This window comes from Pituophis catenifer, unplaced genomic scaffold, assembly GCF_029215685.1.
Source record: "Pituophis catenifer annectens isolate HBS135680 unplaced genomic scaffold, rPitCat1.0.hap2 SCAF_2, whole genome shotgun sequence".
NCBI classification, from domain to species: domain Eukaryota; kingdom Metazoa; phylum Chordata; class Lepidosauria; order Squamata; family Colubridae; genus Pituophis; species Pituophis catenifer.
The window spans coordinates 73298030-73324209 of NW_027256882.1; the positions used below are offsets into that span (position 1 = coordinate 73298030).

At 36.6% G+C, this 26180-nt stretch overlaps 1 protein-coding gene across 1 annotated transcript in view; it reads left to right on the forward strand.

Moving 5' to 3' along the window:
* ARHGEF3 (Rho guanine nucleotide exchange factor 3) overlaps nucleotides 1-26180 on the forward strand; it is a 157433-nt gene that overhangs the window by 17996 nt on the left and 113257 nt on the right. The window contains exon 3 of the mRNA XM_070933633.1: nucleotides 21223-21286. Within this exon, the coding sequence (XP_070789734.1) occupies nucleotides 21223-21286 (64 nt within the window). The remainder of the gene's footprint in view (nucleotides 1-21222; nucleotides 21287-26180) is intronic.

Here is a 26180-nt window from a genome sequence, read left to right on the forward strand (position 1 = left end):
TTCATTGTTCCGGAGATTTTGTGATGAATGAGTGGTATTTGGCTTTTATATCTATAAGAATATAGACCTATAGTTTATATGACATGGTTGCTATCAACATTTTAGTATCAACACTGAAAAAGGAAATTAGATGATAACTTACCTCATCAAAAGCCAGCCTTCAAATCACAGTAATATGTGGTTCAGTGTGGCTCAAACACCTATAAAAATAAAAAGAATGAATGAATGGAAAGAAAGAGAAAGAAAGAAAGAAAAGAAAGAAAGAGAAAAGAAAGAAGGAAGGAAGAGGAAGAAAGAACAAAAAAAGGAAGGAAGGAAGGAAAGAAAGAAAGAACTTTAGATGACCTCAGAACAATAAATTCCTCAGTGGTTTTAAATTAACAAACCAACCAACCAACCTTATTCCCCCCCCCCGGCCCCCAATACCCAGTGATAAATAAAACAATGCTAAAAGGAAAACCTTCACATATGTGGTTGCCAAACCAACTTTATATAATTTCCTGTGCTTCTGAACAGTTAGTGAAGAGATGGCAAGTATGGAAAAATATATATTCCTTGTATTCCGTTATAAAAATCCATGCCACTGAGATAGAAAAGACCTATGCTATAGATTGTAAAAATCTCTCAACAATTGGATTGGAATATTGTATTGAGTATAAATAAAAATCCATACAATTTGTTTCAAATTCAACTTGTATTCCAGCTACAATATAACCTCCCCCCCCATATATGTTTCTATAACGATTGCTACCAACTAATCTTCCTTGACATTAAATGTAATGTTTAAAAACCATAAATTATTTCTATATAATAAATCCTTAATTGTGAAAATCTTTATTTGATTTCAGCATTGCTTCAAAATCCATGGCATATTTATTTTAAAACTGAGTAATTCATGTTTTATACAAATCAATGATTCAGGTTTTAACTTCACCTTTTTCTAATTTAAAGCATAAAATATCTGCTTCAGCTCCAACATGCCCTGATTCACACAATTCATGAAAGTTTTTATCCACATTGATTGGTTCATTCCAAAATTCTGTAAATCATGCAAAAGAGTTTTAAAGTGATAAACACTATCCAACTTTCTGGTTTATTTTTGCTTGTGATTTAGCTCAGCTGTCTTTTAGCTCCCTTGAGAAACTTCCTATAGAAGAAGACAGGAGTGCCTTATTCTCTTTGCTGTCTCAACTTTTGCCCAATAATTTATCACTATAAAATACTATGAATTAAAGATAAAATCAAATTTCTGCTTGCCTATAGAGCTTTGACAAAAAGAGGAGATACCCCTTTAACTAGCAAGAAAACTGTCATTGCAAATTCAACTAATTCCATTGCCAACTGGAAGTTCTTTTTTAAATAAACAGTATGACGAACATGAATATTAGTTATATAAAAAGTCTGGAATATATCATATTAACAAGTGGCTAAGAATAATAAATCTTTATTTTGGTTTAATATCCATTAAATGTTAACGTGCTACAAATATCAATATGGTTTAAGATGTGACTGTGTGTTTAAGGTATTTAACACATATAGTATGTTTTTATTTGATTTTTTTCCCTGCTTAATTTTGTGCCTTTTATTTTTCTTGTTTCCTCTTCCCTTTTTTGGGATGGGTATTAAAACAATGACATGGAAAGGAAATATAAATGAGTGATAAATAAATGTGATTCAAACACAAAAGTGATTAATAAGAATGTAGAAAGTATATTGAAGTTGTTTGGTCACATAAAATGAATGAGGACTGTATCCCAAACAAATGAAGACTGAAGAATAAATAGGCTGAGATGCGAGGGTCATGTATTCAAGGCTAAGTTTTGTTAACCTTTAGGCAACTATGGAATAAAAATGAATTTAATACTGACTTTTTACCAGTGAGTCCTTTGTACAAGTTAGCATCCAATTTAGGAGTGAATGTAAGACTTATAGAAACCTGACCAGTGTTTCTCAAGCTGAGCAACTGTGTCAAGTTATGTGAACTTCAACTCCCAGAATTCTCTACATTCTTATAGTTTTTGCTCTCTTTAGCAGCTCCAGTGTTGTAGAAAGTTTTATACAGCTTTCAACTTTGTACAGATTTTCAATACAGATGAGAAAAAGCTGAAATATTCATGTATCATCTATTATTTCAAAACTTGTTAATCATATTTTGTCTATTAATATCCTCTTTGTATCCTGATCATGGATTGAAGATTAGGGATAATAATCTGCTTAGTTCATGTTAGTAAAATCTAATTTGGAACAACAGGAAAAACTGGAATTGAAAATTAATGCCCCCCTCATTTGAATCAGCAAAATCCACAGCAAAATTTGGTTATTTATTTACTTTGGCAATCTATTTTTGTTTGTTCTGTTAGAAACCTACTAAAAAGATTATGAGATTCTGAAGCACATACTGTATATTCTTCATAGTGGAGACAGCAGCCAGGCATGGGTTTTACTCGTCTGTTCAGTTGAAGGACTGAGTCTGTCAGAGTTGTTAAGTCCCACTCTTGTTGCTAGGGGCTTCCAGTTTTTGACCTTCAGACTGGACGGACATGTCAGACTGTGTCTCTGGCTATATTTCTGGTTGCTGTTTCTTCCTTAGCTAACACTTCTAGGAATTTCAACTTAATCGTGAGTGACAGGACTGATTCCACTCTTTGGTGGATCGTGCCTTTCCCCCTGCAGCCAGCTTCGGCTTGCCTGCAATGGAGTATCCCAGCTCCCTCCCTGACTCCCATCTTGGCTTGAATATTCTCCGTTGAACAGCAGGTGTTTCGGAGTGGAGAGGAGCTCTGTGCTTCCGTGGGGGCTGGGGTTTGATCTTGTGGAGTTTTCGCCCTCCCTGCAGCTGGGAAGAATTTTGTGTGGAGCTTCGCGTTCCCTGTGGACTGGTCAAGCGGCCATTTGGCCCATCCAACTGGCAGAAGCCGCCCAACGTCTGACTGGTGGAGCTTCGCACTCCCATTTCGCCTGCCTATGATCTAGCAGCAACAGCTCTATTTAATTGATTTGCCTAGCTTGGCGGTGGCGGCTGCGGACACTGGAACTCGGCTGCATGGATCTGGAGCTTTGAACACTCTGTTTGCCACCATCGGAGCTTCACGCTCCTCAACTTTTGGACCGGCTGCCATTTTGAGCTTCACTCTCACATTCCTAATAGCGCAATTGTGCTTTACAGCATAGGAGCTTTGTGCTCCTCAGCTTGCTGATAGGCGCCATTTTGAGCTTCACGCTCAAATTTTAATCAGCGCAATAGTGGTTTACAGCTGAGCTCCGCGCTTCGGCTGGAGTTTCTGACCCTTGCTGCCTTAATTACTGGCATTTAGGTCTGGATTGTGGATTAGGCCATTACCATTGCCAGACTTCAATGGAAAGTGGCACCCTAAGTACTTGGTATGGCATCACCTTGAGCGGCCATTTTGCACAACTGGCATTGTTGCTGCTGTTGCTGAGGCAGACCTTCCATTTGGAACTGACAGTGCCTTTGCAGAGGCCAGTTTATATTCTTTGATGATTGGTAGGTCCTAGCTGGGTTCGTTTAAAAAAAAAAGTATTGAACACCTTTAAAGCAGACATTGCCTTCTAGAGAGCTTGACTCTATCTCTTCGTCTCCTTGTTGCGGTAGGGGACTCACCCACTGCGCATTATAATGCCTAAAGCCCTGGCCAAATCTAAGGACGGCTGGAAGGCTGCATTAGCCCGGCAGATGGACTTGGTTTTGGTGGGCACCTGTCCAGGGACTTCTCAGGCCTGTGATCCGGTGGACAGGGCCACGGGCAGCAGGGGCTCACATGCCCACCATATCATTGGCATCCTTCAGTCTCAAGAGACTATGGTATCGTGCTCTGGAAAGAGGTCCTAAAACAGCATCTAGTGTGACTAAAAAGGCCAATTCAAGAGTGGCAATCCCTTCCACGCTGAGGGCAGATACATTCTGTCCTCTGCCCAGCCCCCAGATTTCAGTGGTTCCGGGACTGCCTCTTTGCCTCAGCCTGCCGAACAAGTGTCTCTTTGAATTGAGAAGGCCATGCTGCGTCTTAAGCCTCCAAGCTGAACGATCAGAGGTCAAGGTTTCCCAGTTGTTAATGTTCATTCCCAGGGCCTTTAGGTCCCTCTTGCAGATATCCTTATACCGCAGCTGTGGTCTCCCTCTGAGGTGCTTTTCCTGCACTAATTCTCCATACAGATCTTTCAGAATCCAACCATCAGCCATTCCCACGACATGCCCCAGCCAGCGTAGATGTTGCTGTTTCAATAGTATACATGCTAGAAATTCCAGCATGTTCCAAGACTGCGCTATTTGGAACTTTGTCCTGCCAGGTGATGCCAAGAATTCGTCAGAGACAGCGCATATGAAAGGACACCAGACTGCAGCAGGACCTTAACAAAATCATTTCTGCAGCCCAGTTCCTGGCCAATGCCACGCTCAATTCTGCCCGATTCACCTCCAAATCCATGGCTTTTGCGGTGGCAACTCGTCCTTGGTTTGGCTCTGGCATTGGCAGGCGGATGCCCATCACAAGTGGCGCCTGGCTTTGGCTCCCTTTACAGGGGACAAGTTGTTTGAAGCCGCCCTGGATCCTTTGTTGTTGGAGACAAAGGACAAGCGTAAGAGCCTGCCTTCAGTTTACCACAAGGCCAAATTTCAATTTTCTCCCTTTTTCTGCAGGCCTCCAGTTAAGGGATCCGATTGGGGGGCTGGAACATCCCAATTCCAGGGGTCCTTTGGGCCTAGACAGAGGGGATACCAGGACAGACCGCCTCGGGGTAGAAGTTTCCCAGGCAAATGGCCCTTTTAAGGGGGAGGAAGTCATTCATTCTGCCACCACTGTTAACTGCATGGCCAACCCTCCCATTGGGGGCAGATTAGCTCTCTTTGCTGACCAATGGGATACAATTACGCCGGACACCTGGGTTAGGGATACAGTAAGATCTGGTCTATCCCTTGAATTTCTCTCCACCCCCCGAGGTTCTTTATTCACTGCCCTGTCTCTAAAGACAGACATAAAAAAGTCCTCATGGATTTGGCTGTGCAGCATCTTCTGGACATTAGAGCTATCCAGAAGATAGGAAGGGCAGGGGTTCTATTCTCTCTTATTTCTCGTTCCCAAGTCCTCGGGGTGGAGACCTATTCTTGATTTCAAGAGGCTGAACCGCTATCTTGCATATAAATGGTTCAAAATGCAGTCTCTTCAATTTATTCTGGCTGGCATCAGGAGGGGCGACTTCCTCACCTCTATTGACCTCACTAAGGCATATTTACACATTCCTATTTGTTCTTTCCACCGTAGGTTTCTTAGGTTTTATTATGCTGGTACTTACTATCAGTACTGTACGTTGCCCTTTGGGCTTTCTTCTGCTCCCCACACCTTTACCAAGGTGCTAGACGCCATGGTGGCTCACCTTAGGGCCATACCTGTCTGTGTCCAATGTTACTTGGATGATATTTTAATCCGGTCCTCTTCAAGGCAATGTTCCATCGTGGATCTCCAAGTAACTATTCAGTGTCTCAGGGAGCACGGTTTCTATTCTATTCTATTCTATTCTATTCTATTCTATTCTATTCTATTCTATTCTATTCTATTCTATTCTATTCTATTCTATTCTATTCTATTCTATTGTTGTTTTCTTCAGTGTTTTTCAATCTCAGTATCTTTAAGATGTGTGGACTTCAACTTCCAGAGTTCTCCAGCCAGCATTCAACAATTGCATTCCAAGAATTGAAGTCCACACATCTTAAAATTGATGAGATGGGGAAACACTGGTTTAGATAATACACAGAAGTGAATTTTTGTCATAATTCTATCAAAGGCAAATCTGTCTCTTCCTGAGCGTACATCTTTCCTGTGAACATCTTAATATAAAAATACATAAAATGTATATTCATCTCATATAATTTTTTTCTATCCATGTTTTGTTTAAATCTATTATTTTTTTGCCATAAGGAAGTAATTCAGCATATTAACAATTACCCTCACATAACCCTGTTTAAGCAACAATCATACAATTATAATTAATTTGGTCATGATTTCTTATGTACAAATAATAAATGAGGATTTTACAATTCCATTTTGTGGAGTAGGTGTAAGTTTTTTGAATGTCTTCCTATCTCCACCAATTAGTTGGATGACCTCACATAGAAGAACATTTAAAAGCACCTTAGTTTTTTCAGAACTCAGAAATTGCACCACCTGCTTTTTATTTCAGTATGATATTTACAACTCTGAATTAAACCCAGACAAACCCAAGCTAACCACCCTAACAAAGAGCAACAAGATGGATGAGATGCTATCTTGACACATTGTTTCAGTCATAGACAAATACAATTTTCCATCCTGTGAGCATCAGCATTGTGCAAGAGAATCTGTGCCAGCTGCCTGAATGCTATCTCAGTAACCTTGGAGAGCAGATAATTAAGAGGGCATTACTAGGGTATTTTATAAGAGAGAAGCTTATATTGAAGAAGCAGGTGTGAAGAAAGATTAATTCAAACAAATTCCTGAAGTGGTTTCTCTGCAATTATTTGAATTATTAGATGCAGATTCTATTATTTGTCATGGGTATTAAACAAGATTGTGTATGGGTTCAGTCAGCCCTAGATATACGAAATGTAATGCACTGAAGCATCTGTTATGCATCTGAGCTTTTAGAGAAGGAGAATTGCAGAGATAATTAAGCCTTGTGCTAGTTAGCTGGGCTTTTTGGATTGTTTGGAATATTTTTGAACATAAACACTAAACAAGAGCAGTGAGAAGAATAATTTCTAGCTCCAGGAAGTACTATGATTTAATAAAAGAACCATTTTCTTTTTGCATAATCTTATAAGTAACTATTTGGATCAGCCAATGTTCCTAGTATGCCTTTATTTCCTTCCTACTATGCCTTTATTTCCTTCCTTTGAAATTATTTTAAGAATATGTGGGAATGGAATCAGATTTGGGGGTAGACAATGTATGTAAGCAGAAGAGTTGACTAAAATCATACTACTGTTACATTTTAAACTCTTGAAAAATGCTATAGTAATCCCATATGATTCTCTAGATTTATTGGATTACAGTGCCCATAATCTATTACTGCTAGCTTTGCTGTCTAGTCAAAGATTGAGTTTTCTCAAGGGCCATATCTTGCCCTTTCCTACTGCTGATGGGTCAAGTTGATACAGTTCAGGTTCTCATAAATAGCATCTCTGTATGGCTGTGGACTACCTGTGAGCCTACTGGTGATTTACTAAGAAGATGCTGTGAGTCACAGGGAGTTGACAAGAGGAGTGACAGTTCATATACATACTAAGTGCATTCAGAATGTACTAAGTAGTGCTTTGTTTTGTGTAATCCTTGTTATTATTTATAGCTTTTAAGACTGTGGGAGGGCTTTTAAAACTATACAGAAGGGAAAAGTGTAGGTGTTTTATACATTAGAATTGCATTTTAATAATAGTTTTTTTCTTTTTGACAGTCCAACGAGATTCAGCCCAAATTTGTGGAGAATGCTTGGTTTGTGTCTTATAAAACAAACTAAAAATGGTCAAAATAGCATTGCCATCTTTTTTTGTAATGTACATACAGGATTTTTTTTGTTTTTATCTTTTTGGTACAGACCTGTACTTTCTGTACAAGGTATTTTATTACCTTGCCACAAAATATATATAATACTTTATTTTATGTCCTCAACTTTTTATTTGTAGACAGAGCCTTATATTGTCCTGCTTGAAAACGACGCAGTCTTATACCCCCTAAATACATTTTTATTCTAATTATGTCAGGTCTGGAGCTTTTAATGTTCTAGGTTAAATGCCCAATATTTAGATTTAACAGAATAACAGAGTTGGAAGGGACCTTAAAGATCTTCCAGTCCAACCCCCTGTTTAAGCAGGAGATTTTACACCATTCCGGACATGTGGCTGTCCAGTCTCTTCTTAAAAGCCTCCAGTGATTTACTTATGGATATAATTCCTAAAATTCACAATGAAAACTTAATAAAAGGGCATCTTTTTCATGCTTTCTGGATCTCACAGAACGTGCAGTAGAACAGTAATTGTCACATTATATTGAGATTGGCTTCTAAAGGATAACTATTTAATGTATAATATTATATCCCTGGAAGGAATAGATTTGATCTATTTGATCCAGTTTCCTTAGATACTGAAACTTTAAATTGCTTAATTAAAATGGGCAAAGATTCTGTGGATTTGAGGTTTCATATGGAGAGGATGAGTCACACAGCATAGCAGATTTTGTAGTGCACGCCCAGAAAGGAATACAAAACATTGTGTTCTATTGGTAACACAGTGATGACAGTCCAAAGGTGATCTCAGACTCATACACACACACACACACACACACACACACACACACACACACACACACACAGAGAGAGAGAGAGAGAGAGAGAGAGAGAGAGAGAGAGAGAGAGAGAGAGAGAGAGGCCTTCTGTGAAAATTCAAGGTCCCAGAGGCAAATAGAAACTAAAATAAATCGTAAGACTTATGTGAAAATAATACTCATCTTACTGGGAAAAATTGTTGAAGTAAGTATTCTGTTTAGATTAGCTCTTGTAGGCTTCCTTCACAAAAACTTCATCTTTTCATGGCGTATGGAATTTTATAAGGCTTCCATTACCACCACCATCACCATCCATCTTGAGAGTGAGGGAATTTATCTACTTTTACACAATGCAAATCCTGTCTGGTGCTTTCCATTACACTAACCACCAGGAGACAAGCATTACATAATCTGTTTCATTCTACAGTTACTCTTGGATGTACAGTATGAATTGTATTCACAATTGAATCCAAAATTTCTGTTGCTAAGTAAGACAGTTAAGTGAGCTTTATCCCATTTTATGACTTTTCTTGCCACAGTTGTTAACTGAATCATTGCAGTTGTTAAGATAGTAACATGGTTGTTAAGTGAATCTGGCTTTCCCATTGTCTTTGTTTGTCAGAAGGTCACAAAAGGTATCATATGACTCCAGGATGTTGTAATTGTCATGTATACATGCCAGTTGCCATACCTCTGAATTTTGATTATGTGACCATGAGGATGCTGCAACAGTCATGTCACAATTTTCTGTGCCGTTGTAATTTTAAATGGTGATTAAAGTAACAGTTGTAAGTAGATGACTACCTATACCTGGGACTAGTATCTGTAACAGGGACATGACATAATGTAACATCTGATGACATAAGGAAAGGTGAGCTGTATATATGAATAGATACTATATAACTCACTGAGTATCCCATTATTAGAATTTGGATAGCTGATAAAGCGGAGGCACTAGTCATCTGAAGTGCAAAGGTCCCGGAGTTCAATTCCTAGGAATAACATCTGGCTACCTATGCCTAACAAGTCTTATATAGGACAAAATGGGTTATGTGGTGCCTCCTGGTGGTCAATACATCTAATAGGATGAGATAGTAAGGAGAGAAAAATATGTCTTGTAATTGGGCTGATTGTCATGCCAATTTAGACTTGTACTTAGTTTTTCTTTATCTCTGTTCTGACTGTTTTCTCACTTGCCTAATTCCTCTTGGGAAATGAGCGTACCAAGGAACTAGCCAATTTTGCTGAGCATCAACCTCAACAGTATGTCTCAGTGTTCCTGGATACTATATTGATAACTTCTTAAAATGTCTGAAAGCAGATTGTGAATTAACATGGAATTTTTCTATTCAGAGAAATCCATAATTTTTATTATGCATGACCAAGACCTTGGGTATATAGGGAGTAACTTATGCACAGGAAGTACTTCTTTAGATTCTACCCACAACTCTCATATACTCTTCCCATTCTCAACATTTTTAAGAAAGCACTAAACCCTTCTAATTAGCACCAAACCAGTCCTCATTAATAACATGAAATTAAGCAATAGTAGACATCCTTCTTAAGTGTTAAATGATTAATAAAAATATTTCTTTTTCAATTTGAAATTAATCACTTGAGTATGGAGACACTGACTTCTAGAATGACTACCTTTTACCTAATTGCATATAATGCCTGTTGGGAATACAACATTCTGGCCTTTTATCTAGTGTGGGAATTTATTTTAGAAACTATATATTCTCTAATCTCACCAGGGACCTAGTGGCTCAGCAGACTAAAAAAGCATTGTGATTAACACCAGCTGTCTGCAATTACTGTAAGTTCAAATCTCACCAGGTTCAAGGTTGACTCAGCCTTCCATCCTTTCTAAGATAGGTTAAATGAGGACCCAGTTTGTGGGGGCAATAAGCTGACTTTGTATAAATATACAAAAGTATGAAGGCTATTGCTTAACGCATTGTAAGCCGCCCTGAGTCTCCGGAGAAGGAATTTTTTTAAAAAATTATATACACATTTATATGTATAAATGTGTAATTTGCTTATTATAGAGAAATGGGCCTGTTTCTTTGAAAGATTAATAATAGCAGTTGAGGAAAATAACAAACAACTTTCCAAATAATTAGCATTCTGGGCTGTGTTTCTTAGGACTGTGTAAATCCTTCAAAAGCAGCACTTCACAAAGTGTGGCAGCAGTGAGGAGCAACTTCTGAAGCAGCCATACAAATTGAGAGATAAAAGATAAAAAATGTCTGCTTGAGCTATTTGAAAAGAAAGGTTATGCATACTGTAGCACTTCTCTCAAAGGATTTGCATAGGCATAACAAGTTGTTGGTTTAAATGTGTGCTTGGCAAAGCTCTAATTTGTGTTAAATACACTGTAAAAGAAGAAATTATTATCATGAAATATTGATCACATTGTGATTTTGTATGTGTTTAAACACACTAAGGAATGGGAGCAAGAATACGAAGCTTGAAGCAATAACCTTGAATAATATTTGGTCTAATATATGCTTACTGTTCTGTCATTGAACTAAGTCTGGAAAGTGCTCTAAATTTACTTCTGTTTCACATTAAATAATCAATTTCAAGGTTTCTAGCCAGACTGAGATATATCCAAAAGTAGTAATTCATCCTCAAAGGATCTAAATGCTGAATATTTACAGATTAATTGCTGTTCTGCTTTGTGAGGCTTTACGCAAGCAAAGTCTCAAATACTACATAAAGTACTAAAATAAAAGAGAGTCAACAGCCCTATCAGTAATTGCCACAGGTGCCAGAGAAACAGTATTTTTCAGCTTTTGGAGTGTTATTTGGCACACAGTCCAGAAGTTGTATATAAAGCATACCAATGTAGCAAATCATTTCTTCCATCCTCTGTCTGCTCCTTCATGAAGGGTGTGCATATTTTAAATAGTTAACTACAGGTAGTCCTTGTTTAGCAACTGCCTCATTTAGCAACTGTTTGCAGTTATAGCAGCTATAGCATAAATAACTTTGTAACTAATCCTTGCATTTATGATCTTCACAGGTTTGTAAAGCAAAGGCAAGCTGAAGATCATACTTCAGCATACAGAAGCATACTTTGCAACCACTTTGCAACCACTTTCAACAATCAAGTTGCTGGTCCCAATTCGAGTTGCTAAACAGGGGCTACCATTATATCCCTGGTAGATGCTGTAGTAGCATATAGTATGGAGTGGATATATGAGTCATTTCTGAAATAATTATCAAGTTGTAAAAATGATCTATTCTTAACCTCTAGCTTAAGGTAGGGTTCTAGAGTAAGCATCATTAGGGTCTCATTAGAGAAGTGGACAATATTAAAGTTACTATTTTCCTGCTAAGTATAGATTTATTATCTTTAAAATATAGATATATTGCTTCCTTGTGTTAATTTTATTTATATTCATGCTCCTGTTGCAATTTAATTCCAATTAATGTGAAAATCCAGTGCGCACTGCTCAACATAGCAGCATATTTCAATTCTTAACAGATATTTGCATCTAATTTAATGTTTAATAAATGTACAGTCATGAGGCGGCACTCGACTGTTTCAAAACTCGGTATTTGATACATTTTGAAGCAGAAAACTTGTCCTGACGCTTGTCTTTCTCCCAGTAGTCAACATGCAAGGAATAACTTGCTGAAAAGGACTAGGGAAGACGGAAGAGCAGTGTTCCAATATTTGAGGGGCTGCTACTAAGAGGAGGGGGTTAACTTATTTTCCAAAGCACTAGAGATCAGGACAAGAAACAATGGATGAAACTAATCAAGGAGAGAAGCAACCTGGAATTAAGGAGAAATTTCCTGTGAGAAAAATTAACCAGTGGAACAGTTTGACTTCAGAAGTTGTAGGTGCTTCATCACAGGAGGTTTTTAAGAAAAGATTGGACAACCACCTGTTTGAAATGGTATAGGGTCTCTTGCTTGAGCAGGGGATTGAACTAGAAGACCTCGAAGGTCCCTTCCAGCTCTATTCTGATTGATAGATGACGGCTGTCTCATGGTTCACTATTTCTTCCAGCTGAAATAGTGGGTCACGTGGTAAGTCACATGGTTTTCTCTGTAACCATTGGTTTTAATATTTGGCTCGTCTTCTGGAACAAATTACTGACAAAGGGCCAAGTTTCCACTGTATCTTAAATATATAACAAATTAGAAGGACAGAAAAAGTCATTTTTTGAAATACAGAAGATACAAAGAAGCCATATTAAGCTAGCTTGCTAACAAAAATTCTGCAAAGTATAATATATGTGATCCAAATATCTTAACCCCTCAAACTGAATATTCTGAAAAAGAATATTGCTCCCACATGCTTCAAATCTTTATAGGATGCCCTTTTTTGTTCAGAAGAAGAAAATTCCTTGTGTATTCTGCATGGGTCACCAGTCATAAAAGTGCAGACAGCACATACAGACTTGTGTGTGTCAGAAATAATAAATCTTGGCCAACAGTACAACTAAAGAATTTGAAACAGATGCAGCAAAGCACATACTTCACCATAACACAACAAAGAAGCATTTTAAAAAGGCATTGTGAGCCATTCTTTTTCTCTCAAGAGAATATCCTTTGTGAAAATGAAGACCTAGCCAATTTGAACACCAGAGGGTGGTATTTACCAAGAATAATTTTTTATAATACTGGTACTATGTATTAATTTTCTATATACAGTACTGTTTTTGCTTGGAAGGAAGACCAAGATTTTGCCCTAATCATTAATTTTAAAATGGATGTCTTATCTAAGATTTGCTGATTGAAAAAAATTTCCTGCATAGTTTTCTTTGAGAGAATTGTTTTAAATTTGTGAAGTGCAGGAAATCAGGAGCCAAGGCTGTTTAAATAATGCAGGTTTATTGTATGCTAACATTCTCTAAAAGAATCTGAACTACTAACAATCAAAGCAAATTGGCAGTAGATAAAAATCAGTGGAATTCAAGGTGGGCTTGACTTAGATCTTGGTGGGCATGAAGGGACTCGAGTCTAATGACGTGATTTACTTCTCCCTCGGCTCAGCCTGGCAATCTATCTATCTATCTATATAAAAGGATGTATGTATGTATGTATGTATGCATGTTTGTTTAAGCATAATTCTGGAACACCTTGAGCAATTTTGACCAAACTTGGTACACAGGTGACTTACCCCCCGGAGACAAACACTGTGGTGGTAAGACACCCCTGGTGTGTGTATGTGTGTGTGTATGTTCCAGCATAACTCTGGAAAGCCTGGGCCTTTAAGGAGAGTGAGTGTGGCATCCTAGAGTGACATTTGTTCGTGATGTCATGGGAGGGGGAAAGGAGCCTGATTAGGCCAGTACAGCAGTAGGCCTATGAAGGGAGCTTGATTAGGCCAGTACAGAGGCCTTTGATTGACCATGCTCCCTCACACAGTGGGCCTTTAAGGCTTTTAAAAGATGGAGGTTTGAAGTATTCTATTAGTTTGTGCAGGATACTTCTCTTGTCCAGTGGTATATCAATCCTTTTTTAGCCACACTTGGGAGATAATGGGGTTGTGATTGGAAAGCTGCAAGAGTTTGAAAGCCTGTCATGAGTTCCCAACTGGAAATCTATTTTAGTTAGTATAAGTCATTTTATCCATCATGCATTTGGTGAGGCATCTAACACATTACACATTTTGCTGAGATGCCTAAAAGCTGTGGATTTGAGTTATGGAAATGTTTGAATCATTTCCCTTTTATTATATAGTTTGCTAGTCCATATATATCTGTACTGAACAACCTAAAGCAACTTAGTAACTTGAATCCCTTACAGTGCTTTTTATATAAACATTTGATTTTAACAGTAAAGGTATACTTGATTCTAATGAGTTTATGGTAAGCTTGCCCTGTTTTCTTTAACTTCTACTTATTTTGTTGTTAGTGTACAATTGTTGTGTAGCATAAATGGAAACTTCCTTTAACATGTACAATTTATGTTAAACTTTGATCTGTATGTAGACTGTAAGAGATTTAATTCACATAACATACTCAACCTAAACAAGCAAATTGCATGATGATTTAATTCATTGTGTGAATCAGACTATTTGTGATCTTTGTACATTAGAATGGATATGGTAAAGGAATTCCTTTATAAATTAGTGTACATATTCTATATTTAAAGTATTGAAAGCTTGTTTTGCCATCAACATACATATTTGGATCATTCTGCTTAAATAGGTAATTTTTGTCATTTTAAGTAGTATATCTGGCAAAACAAATTGTTTGTGTGTGTTTCCATACAGAAGGACTTCATGCAGGTATATCTAATCCTAACCGCTTACCTGTGAAAGTGAAATGTTATGGCTTGTATACTTCAGTAAAATCCATAAAAGTCTGTGTAGTTTTGTGTCTGTTTGAAACATTCATTTGGGCAAAATGCTGCACAATAGGGCAAAACTTTGTCGTCAAAGGTACCCCAATGGGCTAATCTATGGAATTCTGGGACGCCCTCAACCAAAATTTGGGAATTTTTTTTTAATTGCTGCTTCAGTGTTGCCACTGCACTGTTATAGTTGACCAGTCATGTGATCCTCATTTTCAGCATTTCCTAATAGGTTCCCACTTACAAGTCAATGTGAAACCTCGAAGGAACTGATATGATTGCCAACACTTCCATGTTCCTTGCTACTTTCCCACTAGCAAAGATTTTGCTTTTGGGAAGCTTGCAGGGAGAAAGTCAACAGACAATCAGTCCAGTACCTCTGAGCTTGCACTGAACTGGCCACTCATGTGTTCCCTCCCTCCTCACCTGAGCTACTTACCTGCCCGCTGAGAAGGGGAGGGAGGGAGGGAGGAAGGAAGGAAGGAAGGAAAAAAGAAAGGAAGGGTGGGTTATTCACTGCCAGCTTCCCACAAGGAAGTTCAATGGAGAAGCAAGAGGAAGTTGGGAGACGCTCCTGCACCCACTAATTTTTTCCCCACTCGTGGTCATTCTGTTAGTCTGTTTAGGTGATATCTCTGAAATAGGACTAAGACTTTGATACAATACATCTGGGTTGTCTAATTGCTATATATATATATAGCAAAGCATGTTCTGTGAACCAGCCATTATGGCTTGAGTGAATTAACTAACAGTGGTTTATACCCAATAACGAATGGCTTAGCATGATATGTGGGCCCTGTTCTTTATAAGATGCTGTTTTCTTTTTTGCATAGGCCAAGGATAACAAGAAGATGCAACACTTTTTTGCAGAATGGAAGTTTTGGGGTAAAATTCTCCTCAGCATAGGGCAGGATAATGCCCATGATGTTTTTTTGGGGGGGGTGATCATAGGTCAACTTGATTCCTTGTAATGGACTTTTTGATCTTGCCATGTATGAAAAGCACCCCTTAAATTATTAAATCTTAAATTGTCGACAAGTAAGCCATAAAACGTCAGTACGGGCTCAGAGCAGTAGTATCTTGAGTACAAGATATTTTTTATTTTATTTGCTTTACATTATTTGTAAGCCACTCCAGGCATATAATTCTGGATGGCCTTTTGTTCACATATACAAGATATTATTTTGCAAATAGTCATCTGTATCTAATGTTTGTATGGTTCAAATCTTTGCCTAACCCCAGTATTATTTCCTCTTTCAAACTATTTTCTATCTTCTCCTTGTGATCTAGGGATTACTGTAGTGTTCAGTTCTCTATTTGTATAATAGAGTGTTGCATTAAAACTATGGCGAACATCTCTGAAGTTTGTTGTACAAATAGTCCTCAACTTACAGCAGTTCATTTAGTGACCGTTCAAAGTTACAATGGCACTGAAAAAGTGACCTATGACTGTTTATTACACTTGTGACCCTTGCAGCATCCCCATAGTCACATGATCAAAATTCAGATGTTTGGCAGCTGTGTCATACTTATGACAGTTGTCGTGTCCTGGGATCTTGTGATCCCCTTTTGTGACCTTTTGACAAGCAAAGTCAATGGGGAAGCCTGATTATGCCACAACTGTGGCACAAAAGGGTGGTAGAATGGGACAAAATTTACTTACAAATGTTTCCCTTAGCAACAAAAATTGGAGGCTCAATTGTAGTCGTAAATCGAGGACTACCTGTTATAGCATTAAATGACTCATTGTCATTCAACCTATCCTAGTTAGTGAAATTATTATGAAGTAGAAATGAAAGAATGACTATGTATCTTTATGGTTCTTGGGATAATGTAAAAAATAAAAGATTCTTCCTTGATCTTTCAAACTGTAGCTTTGTTATGTACCAGTTTAAGTGATTATATGTAGTATATTTCTGTTGTTTACAGTACTTTTTAAAGACACTATATTCAAATGAAATTCGTTTTTGAGTAATTTGTTTCCTATGTATTATCTCCTGGGAAATCTAGACAAATCATTCCCTTGAATAATTTTTAGACATTGAATCTTGATATTCATATCCTTGGGTAATAATAGTGAGAGAAGTTCATAAAAATATAAATTTGCGTGATCTAGTATGACATTGTATGAAATTACATCTATGATGATTTTGGCATAATTTTTTAATAAATATATGGTACTTGGTTTCTTGACCATAACAGTTTGTAGGGACATCTCAGATTATATGTCCTTGATTTTTAACATACTTATTTAGATATAAAACGTGTGAATTTCAACCAAATACTTCCTGCATTTAGGATTATAAACTCAGTGCAGTATCTTGCAATTGTTTATTAAAAATATTTTTGAGTGTAAATAAAATGTAGCAGAATGATGATGTAATCGAATTCATAACAAAACTAAGATAGTGAAATTATGTTAAATAAAACCTCTTGTGAGAAATTCTAGAAATTCACTGTGTTTGTGTGTTTATAACAAGTTACTTTTTTATGTCAATCAGCACAAACCTAAATAAATGAACAGGCTGATACTTTAGTTGCTAAATCTATGCTAAATTCAAGCCCCTGCCAGCATGTACAATGGGCTTTTGTTTTGTTTTTGATCTCTTACTGGGGTCATTTTTTAAGGAAATCACTTAGTTCTACCATCTGCCAACACTGAGCCAGTGTTTACAAAAAAAGTTTATTCGGATGTGCCAAACTGTAAATGCTGTAAGTATTCTCCAAAGCAGCAGCAAGACAAGAAGTAATGGATGGAAATTCATCAAGGAGAGATCCAACTTAGATTTAAGGAGAAATTTCCTGACAGCAAAAACAATTGACCAATGGAATGGCTTGCCTCCAGAGGTTGTGGGTGCTCCATTACTGAAGGTTTTTAAGAAGCAATTGGATAATCATTTTCTGGAATTATATGGGGTCTCCTGCTTAAGCAGGAGATTGGATTAGAACACTTTCGAGTCCCTTCCATCTCTGTTTATTCTGTAGTCTATTCTGCATTTAAGGCAAATTGGTGATTGTAAGGTAGGCTTTCATGCTTCTCCTACCTTGAGACCAACTTAGACACGAAAGATAAAACTGGCTGGTCATCTTTGACCAAAACAACTATGAATGGTGGGTGAAGGTAATGAATTAGATTGGAATGGCAGTTTTGGGTGGGATTGAACTTCTTATTTGGTTAGATTTCCTAAGAAAAAATGTTTTCTTGCTTCTTTCTTTTCTTTTTATAATTGTTGAGAGGAAGCAACACAAGTATAATGTGAGAACCTCACTGCTGGGGTTTCTGGCTACTCCTTTGATTAAATCTTCATCTGTATACAAACTAACACAACAGCTGAGGCTTAATTTCACTTCTAGAGCTTTTAAGGAATTATGCTGCAGGCTAATACTACATACTTTGAAGTGTCTTACATTCATATTCATATTTCCTGGTAAAACAGGGACTTTGCATATTTATTCAATAATATCTGCAAAATCACTTTATTGACTCAGTAAAAAATTCAACCACATAAAATGTTGCAAATGTTTGGTTGACACTGCTGCATCTTCCAGGAATATGTCTTACCTCATTGTTGTCATACTAACTTCTAAAAGATGTACCGTATTTAGTACACACGAGTAACACCTCAATGAAAATGTCAGTTGAGAAAAAAAACCCCAAATCCTCTAAATCACAGATGTCAAACTTGCTGCGTCATGTTGCTGTCACGTGATGTTTTGCGACATTTTTCCCCTTTGCGCAGCTGGGGTGGGCGTGGCCTGTGCATGACGCATCTTCTTGCTCTAAATCTTCACAGTATAGCTCTAAACAAGTCAGATACTTGTTTAATGTCAGATGCTTAATGTATATCAAAAATAAATCACTCTGGTTTCCAAATGTTCTGAATATTAGGAATCACACTTCTCACAAACTATGAAGAATTAATGGATGCATTAAATAATATTAGCTTTTAAAATGCACAAAAATTAGTCCTATAAATTATTTACCATGTATTTTAAGGAACATAAACTATACTATTAGAAAGAACTATTTTTGCAGGAAACCCAGTCCTATAGCAGGTCTATTACTCTAATGCCAGGATTCCCAAAATGGGCCTTGGCTGGGTTAATATGAACACTTATTTGCATAATATAAGTAACTTGGTTTCCCCTAACTTCTTACACCCCTAGTAAAAGTATGTATAATTTTTTATATTTTTATGTGCAAAAAAAAGGATTAAGAAAACAATTTACACAGGAAAAAAAGTCAGATTGTGAATATGAAGTGCTATTCTCCCAGCAAGATAGTTGGGCTCATTTACACCATGTCTGGTCTCTGGCCACAGATAGTTGTTGTTTAGTAATTAGTTGTGGTGATTGAGTCTTTAGTGAATTGTCACTAAATGAAAAGTCACTAAGTGAAAATTACATTACTATGTCTATGAGTACAGTTTTATTTCAGCTTTCCTTTGCTTTACAGCATCAAAAGGATTTGACCTCCAAACAGCTAGGTTAGCCTAAACAGCAAGGAGAGTTTCCAGAACTTGACTCATAGGAAGCTGGGTAAAACAGCAAATCTTAACCCCTTTTTACCTACTCTCCTAGCCTTTGTAATATTCATCGGGGTGCTAAAATAATTAGTCAGAAGAGAATTGATGTTTGTATTTACATTCATTGACGAGGAGAGGATTACAAGGGAGTAAGCAGGCACACAATAGAGAACACACGTAACAAGGAATGTGCTGATGTTGGCTATTTGCCTAGTCTGCTTGCAGCTGCTTGCTGTGAGCTGCTTAGGAGGTAAATAAAAGTTTTTAGTGTGAAACTGATTAGGTTCTTGTCAGTGTCAGGCAGAAATACAAGCTGGCAGGAGACGCTAATCAACTAATTAAGTTTACAGAGCTTTCCTTATTAATTAATGATTAGCATATTTTATGGATGTGCTATGCTATGGAAAAAAGCAGCCCAGGAAGAGAGATTGTTTAGGCAGTCATTCTACTTTCCAAGAGGGGAAAAAGAAAAAAAAATGGTCAAGCAGAGAATGATGAGTACTAATTGACTAGAATGGCAAACACATGATTGAGAGTAAGATGCTGCAGAAGTAGTAAAAGCAGGCATTGGTTTCAAAGTTACTCTTTCATCACTATAATAACTGAATATGGTCACTGTCCAAGGCAATTGCTAAACAAGGACTATCTTTATACATCACCTATTAATTTATATTACATTAAGTATCTGTAGTTTGCTAATCTTTGCCTTTCTTGGCAGTAAATACTAGAAACACTATCTGTTTCTAATCCAATTTAATAGTGTCTTAATTCTGTTCAGTAGATTTGGGAAAATGAACAAATGCTTGAGAATTGTTGTAAATTAATTTTGTATCATGACAGTGTTGGGATTCTTCTTTGGGGATTTATTATATTTACTCTATCTGGGCTGCAAAAGTCTGGATAACATCTAGATGGAAATAAAGAAATGCAGAATATGCAACGTAAACAAGCAAAGAAACAAAAGGTCTTTGGTTATTTGGGTCTTCTCCCACGTAAAATTGGAAGTGTCTTGGCGACGTTTCGACGAAGTCTCATTCGTCATCTTCAGGCTGGTATTCTCGGCTTCGTGCTTCCAGGAGCAATGGCAATTTGCTCCTGGAAGCACGAAGCCGAGAACACCAGCCTGAAGATGATGAATGAGACTTCGTCAAAATGTCGCCAAGACACTTCCAATTTTACGTGGGAGAAGACCCGAATAACCAAAGACCTACATATATATATATACATACATACATACATACATACATACATACATACATACATATGTGGAAAGTGTTTCTAGTATAGTTATGATGACTTTGGTTCCATGGAGATGTTAACAAATAAAAATGTTACCCTAATGATATTTTCCTCTGAAAATGCAACTTTTGCCAACAGTTGATGTTATCTTGCATTCAGCTACCATATCCTTAGTCAATAATCAATCATGGCTGGGGTTGAGATAATTAAAGTCCAACACTTTGAATCAAGAAGATATTAAACTAGAAAAAAAGAGGTGTGTGTGTGTGTGTGTGTGCAAAACATCACCAAAGACTAGGCCAAACGTAGACTAGAGGTAGTTAACATCATGACATCATGCTTCTTTCTCTTGTCTTAATTTCCCAATTATTATTTATTTATTTATTAGGAAATATTTTTTCATGTTCCTGTTACTTTTTATGCACAAAATGATAGTAAAACAACTGCTATATCCTTTTCTAGAATTTAGGATTAGTTGCCTATTCACAGTTCTTTTAGTTGTGAAACCATCTGAGCAACGGCATCAACAGAGACTAATCATAATCCTCAAGACACAGATCAAAGGAGCAGGATTTAAATCATGAAGCTGCACCCCCCCCACTTCCTGCAAGTTTTTCCTGCTTCCATCTGAGTATGAACATTTATTACATAACTAACTTTATTCCCCTTGGTATGTTTAAAAGCTGTAAAATAAATAAACCTCTGTACAGTTTAACATTAATTTACCTAGCATATTAATATTGTGTATATAAATCCACAGGGGGGCATCAAAAACTGGTGATAGAAACAAAAGGATAAAAAAAAAACATGTTCTTCTTTGCATCTTACAGGCCTAAAGAACAACAGCCCAACTTTTCCTTGTTTCCTTCCACAAAAGCCTGGAATTTCAGAGGGGTGAGTGCTTGTATTTTAATGATTAGTATATAGTATGTATGTAGGTTTTCTTTCTGGTGATCTTAGTTCCATCCACCAGAGAATAATTACAATGTCACCTAAGGTAAGATGAGACAATTCTACAAAATTTAAATTCAAAACAGTCACTTAGTTTGTATTTCTTTATGGGAGTCAAATTGATACAGATACTCAGCTTGTTTCATAAGGGATTATTTTTTTATCCAGGTACTTGTCTTTTATATAATCAAAAACTCCTGAGGACATTAATAACTGTAACCTCATCCGGATTTTATTTTTAAACACTATAGATCTGACGGCTTCCAAGCACATGTAGTGAAGCAATATATATATGTGTGTGTGTGTGTGTGTGTGTGTGTGTGTGTGTGTGTGTGTATAATATATATATACACACCCACACATATATATATACACATATATATATATACACACACACACACACTATACACACACACACACACACACACACACACTTTATTTAAACTGATATGCTGAAAGATTGAGTGTCTATACCTGAAAAATTTAGTTCTTTTAAAATAAACAAGACTATGACTTCCCCAGGTGTACAATCTGGTGGCTTTCTTGAACTCACATCACCCAGTTGTGCCCTTTCCTGGATGGGAAATCTCATCCCTATCAGGTAAACCAAGTTAGTTTAGTTCAATTCTTTTCTATGATTAATGAAGGAAAGAGGAATTGTAAGGGATAAGGGAGGAATAGGTCCTGAGGTTGTAGAGCAATAGCACTTAGACTTACATACCACCCCATAGTACTTTACAGCTCTCTTTGAACGGTTTATAGTGTCAGTATATTTCCCCCAACAATTTTACCAATCTTGGAAGGATGGAAGTCTGACTCAACCGTGAGTCTATCAGGATCGAACTCCAACCTGCAGTGCTGCATTCTAACCATTGCACCACCAGGGCTCCCTATGTAAAATATAGAAATGTATAACTTTGTCCAGGTTGGAAGTTGCATATGGCCTCTGAGTGGCATGCAGAAGGCATAGTTTACAGAGTGATTTAGCCCAGGATAAAAAATAAAAGTGGTTTGATTTCATATAATTAATTTAGTAAGCTTACACTTCAATGCTACATTTAATAATTTTCTTCTCTTGTATTAAAAATTACCGTTCATTTCAAATTTTGTAAGAATTCTGAGTGTTGAATCCTATGGATCCAACATCTCTAGAGCATGGGTTCCCAATCTTGGCAACTTTAAGACATGTGCACTTCAACTCCCAGCATGGCTAGTTGGGAAATTCTGGGAGTTGAAATTCTGGGATCTTAAAGTTGCCAAAATTGGGAAGCTGTTCTCTATAGAGTGTAATTGGTGGAATTGTTCACAGTTAGGGAAGGACCTGTATATTATTATTATTAATGTTTAGACTTCCATACCGCATCATAGTGCTTTACAGCGGTTTACAAAGTTAGCATATAGCATATTGCATTAGTATTAGCATATTGCCTCCAACAATCTGGGTCCTCATTAACCACCTCGGAAGAATGGAAGGCTGAGTCAACCTTGAGCCGGTGAGATTTGATCTGCTAATCTGCTGAACTAGCAGTCAGCTGAAGTAGCTGCAGTACTGCACTCTAACCACTGCGCCACCTAGGTTTAGGGCAGAGTATCTAGCTGGCCTTTTCCTAGATTGAATTGTTCATATTTGCTGCAAGCTAGATGATGTTGTGATCTTCTGCATCATCGGAGTCAGATGTTGGAGACCATACTTAGACTCAGTTTTCAAGCAATCTGTCTGGGGCAATTTTAATAGGTGGTTCTTTTTTATTATTAGAGTTACTATTAGGAGATGCACCAGCAGGGATGTGAAGGGAGGTGTTCTTGATGGCTGCTCCCCTTATATAGAACAATTGATGCCTTAATAAAGTAAAAATGGCTTCCCACTCTGATGACCTTCTGGAGAACATTTAAGACCTGGCAATTCCCAGAAGGCCTTTGGAGGTCAATAGGTACAATAAGAACTATGCCACTGCTGCTATTATATTTTTATTGTTTTAGATTTAGAGTAATTGAATTTTATTTTATAATTTTTGTATCATATTACCTTATTTACAGTATATACCCCAAAGAGCTTTTAGAGTGATACAGATTATAAATCTTAAACACAAAGTATGTAAAGAAAAATAGCACATCTTACATATGCACACTGTGATAACACATCTAGAATATAGAATTGCAAACTGAGTTACTTTCAGGGAGCATTTGCACATTATGGGTGATTCCTGAGAGCACTCACTGCCTTATTATTACTCTTCTTGTTGCTCATTACATTTATTCTGTGGGTATTACTTATTATTGATTTTGTTTATATGAACAGACCATTAGGCCTATTGTTAAGTACGATCAAAATATTTGTTTCTGCTGGAACTAGAGAGTTTATTTTGGCAAGAAGGTAGAGATCTTATCAGCAGTTCATTGTGTGATATTTGTTTAAGAGATGCCTGTGGCCTATTTCAAATAAAATTTAAAAGTACCAATTAAAATGTAATGTAGTATAGTATAGTATAGTATAGTATAGTATAGTATAGTATAGTATAGTATAGTATAGTATAGTACAGTACAGTACAGTACAGTACAGTACAGTACAGTACAGTACAGTACAGTACAGTATACAATATATAATTAATCTTAGGGAAAAAAAAGAAAGTCTGAAACTGATAATGATTAACTGTTTCATTTGCACATTCTTAGACTTAAGTGCAACATGGGATCTGAGTCATAGATGTAGTTGGTTGATCACAATAATTTAGACTTAAATAATTTTAATTTAATAATTTAAATAGAGTTAAATTAACTGAACCAACAAACAATAGTTTTGACAAAAACATAACTTTTTACATGTGTATTTCAGCAGGCACAAATCTTTCAGAAAAATGGGGAAGATGCATACCTGTTCTAAAATGGGACTGACCACTTTTTAATAAAATTAAAATATTTAAATAGCTTTAATAGTTTGATGTTTAATTTTAATGTCACTTTAGTTAAGAGAAGTTAATTCATCTAATTAGTAGCAAACAGGCTGAATTGCAAAACAAATGAGTCATTTAATCATTGTTGTACCCATCTTGAGTCACCTGTGAGAGTTGGGCAGCCATATAAATTCTCATTTAGTAAAGAAATAAATAGTATGTGAGAAAGTTATCTAATTAAACAGGTTGAATATGAAGTTCAAATAGATCTCCACGCAGTGTACAAATTATCAGACTAACTTCATTGTAAGTAGTATAAACTCCGGCTTTGATGACTTTCATTTCTCAAGTTATTTTTTTTTATCTAAGACAATATTTGAAGACGATTATAATACTTATCCCCAAATATACACTTCCAGATTGATGTGTACTTACCAGCTGGTTTCTTTGTTTTTTTAGCCTGAGCTCTCTGAATGAATCATTCACTCTGTGCTGGTTCTTTATTGGATTGCATTGTAGACAGCTTACTGGATATAATTTATACAGGAAAATGCAGATGTTTCTTTTGGGGTTTCCTGTGTCACATTGTTAAGTTACAATTGCTTCTTCTTTTGTATAAATGTGAAGGCGAAATAGAAAACATTAAGTGCAAACTTGCTGTTTATACCAGCCTGAAGCATAAATGCATGTAAATGGCTGATTCATTATACAGGCATTAAACAAATTGAGATTCCTGATTAAATAATTTGATGAAGGTGTCATATAATTGTCTGTAAACATAGTCTCAACATTTCCTATTATTCCATTTTAAAACTCATGAACATAGTTTCTAGCAACCTTAATTGGCAGAGATTCCATAATTAATGGATTTTGAATTTACAGTAGTTTATATTGTTGTTATTTTTTAATGTAAAGGGGAATCTGGCTAAGTGTTGCCTTCTGATTCTCTTTTCAAAGTTCAATACATTGATTTATTTGTATGGTAGTAGCAGTGTAAATTGTAAGATAAGTATCTTCAGTCAAATCTCACAGCCATATGCTTAGTAGGGCAGTCATTCCATTTCAGATTTAGCATCCCATCTTCAAAATGAGAGTAGTGTCTTCTCTGGCTGGAAAAGTGACCACTGAGGAGCAACTGAATTCTGTAGCAGTGCTAATCAGTATTTTTAAGCAACTTAATTTTAATTACAACTGCATTTAGGGTAAAGAGAAGAGAAGCTCTATTTTGTATTTGTGGGAACTTCAGCATTTGGAATTCTACTGGTTGTTAATATATTGTAAATGTTATTATAACTTATTGCTTCTAAACAGAATTATCCATTGAACCTTGAAAGACAAGAGTAAATGACTGAAAATGAACAATATTTTTCACTAACCTCTCTCCACTGCTTACTAGATCCTTTTAAGATATATCGACTTCAGTCTCATTGTAAGTGTAGCTTATTATTAAAAGTAAAAAAAACCAATCAGTTTTACTAGAAATCTGTCCTTTCCTTGCTTTTCAGTATATAAAAGCTATCACAAGCTAATATAACATTTAAAAGTGCATCTGATATAAGAGAAAAATTCAATTGTTTTTAATTTGCCCTAGAAACTAAATACCATGCTGTTATATTTTATATTTCCCATTGTTAATAATAACTTGGAACAGGGTGTTGCTGTGTCGTCCTGTTGCCAGTTCTTTGTGAACAACATATGAACTTGACCTTTTTTAATTTCCAGTCCCTGTGAGAACTCGGTGTTTGCTTTCTATGTTTCCTCCTTCTCTTCTTTGTTTATAATTTTGAGGGATTTTGGGCCAAATTCTTTGATTTAATGGTAGATGCCATGGAACCTATCTAGTTAGATGTTTGTGTTCAGGAAGCAATTAGGGTCAGGATTTTTTTAAAAAAACAGTTCCAGACAATTTATCACTGGCAGAATTTAAGTCACTATATTGCTATGTT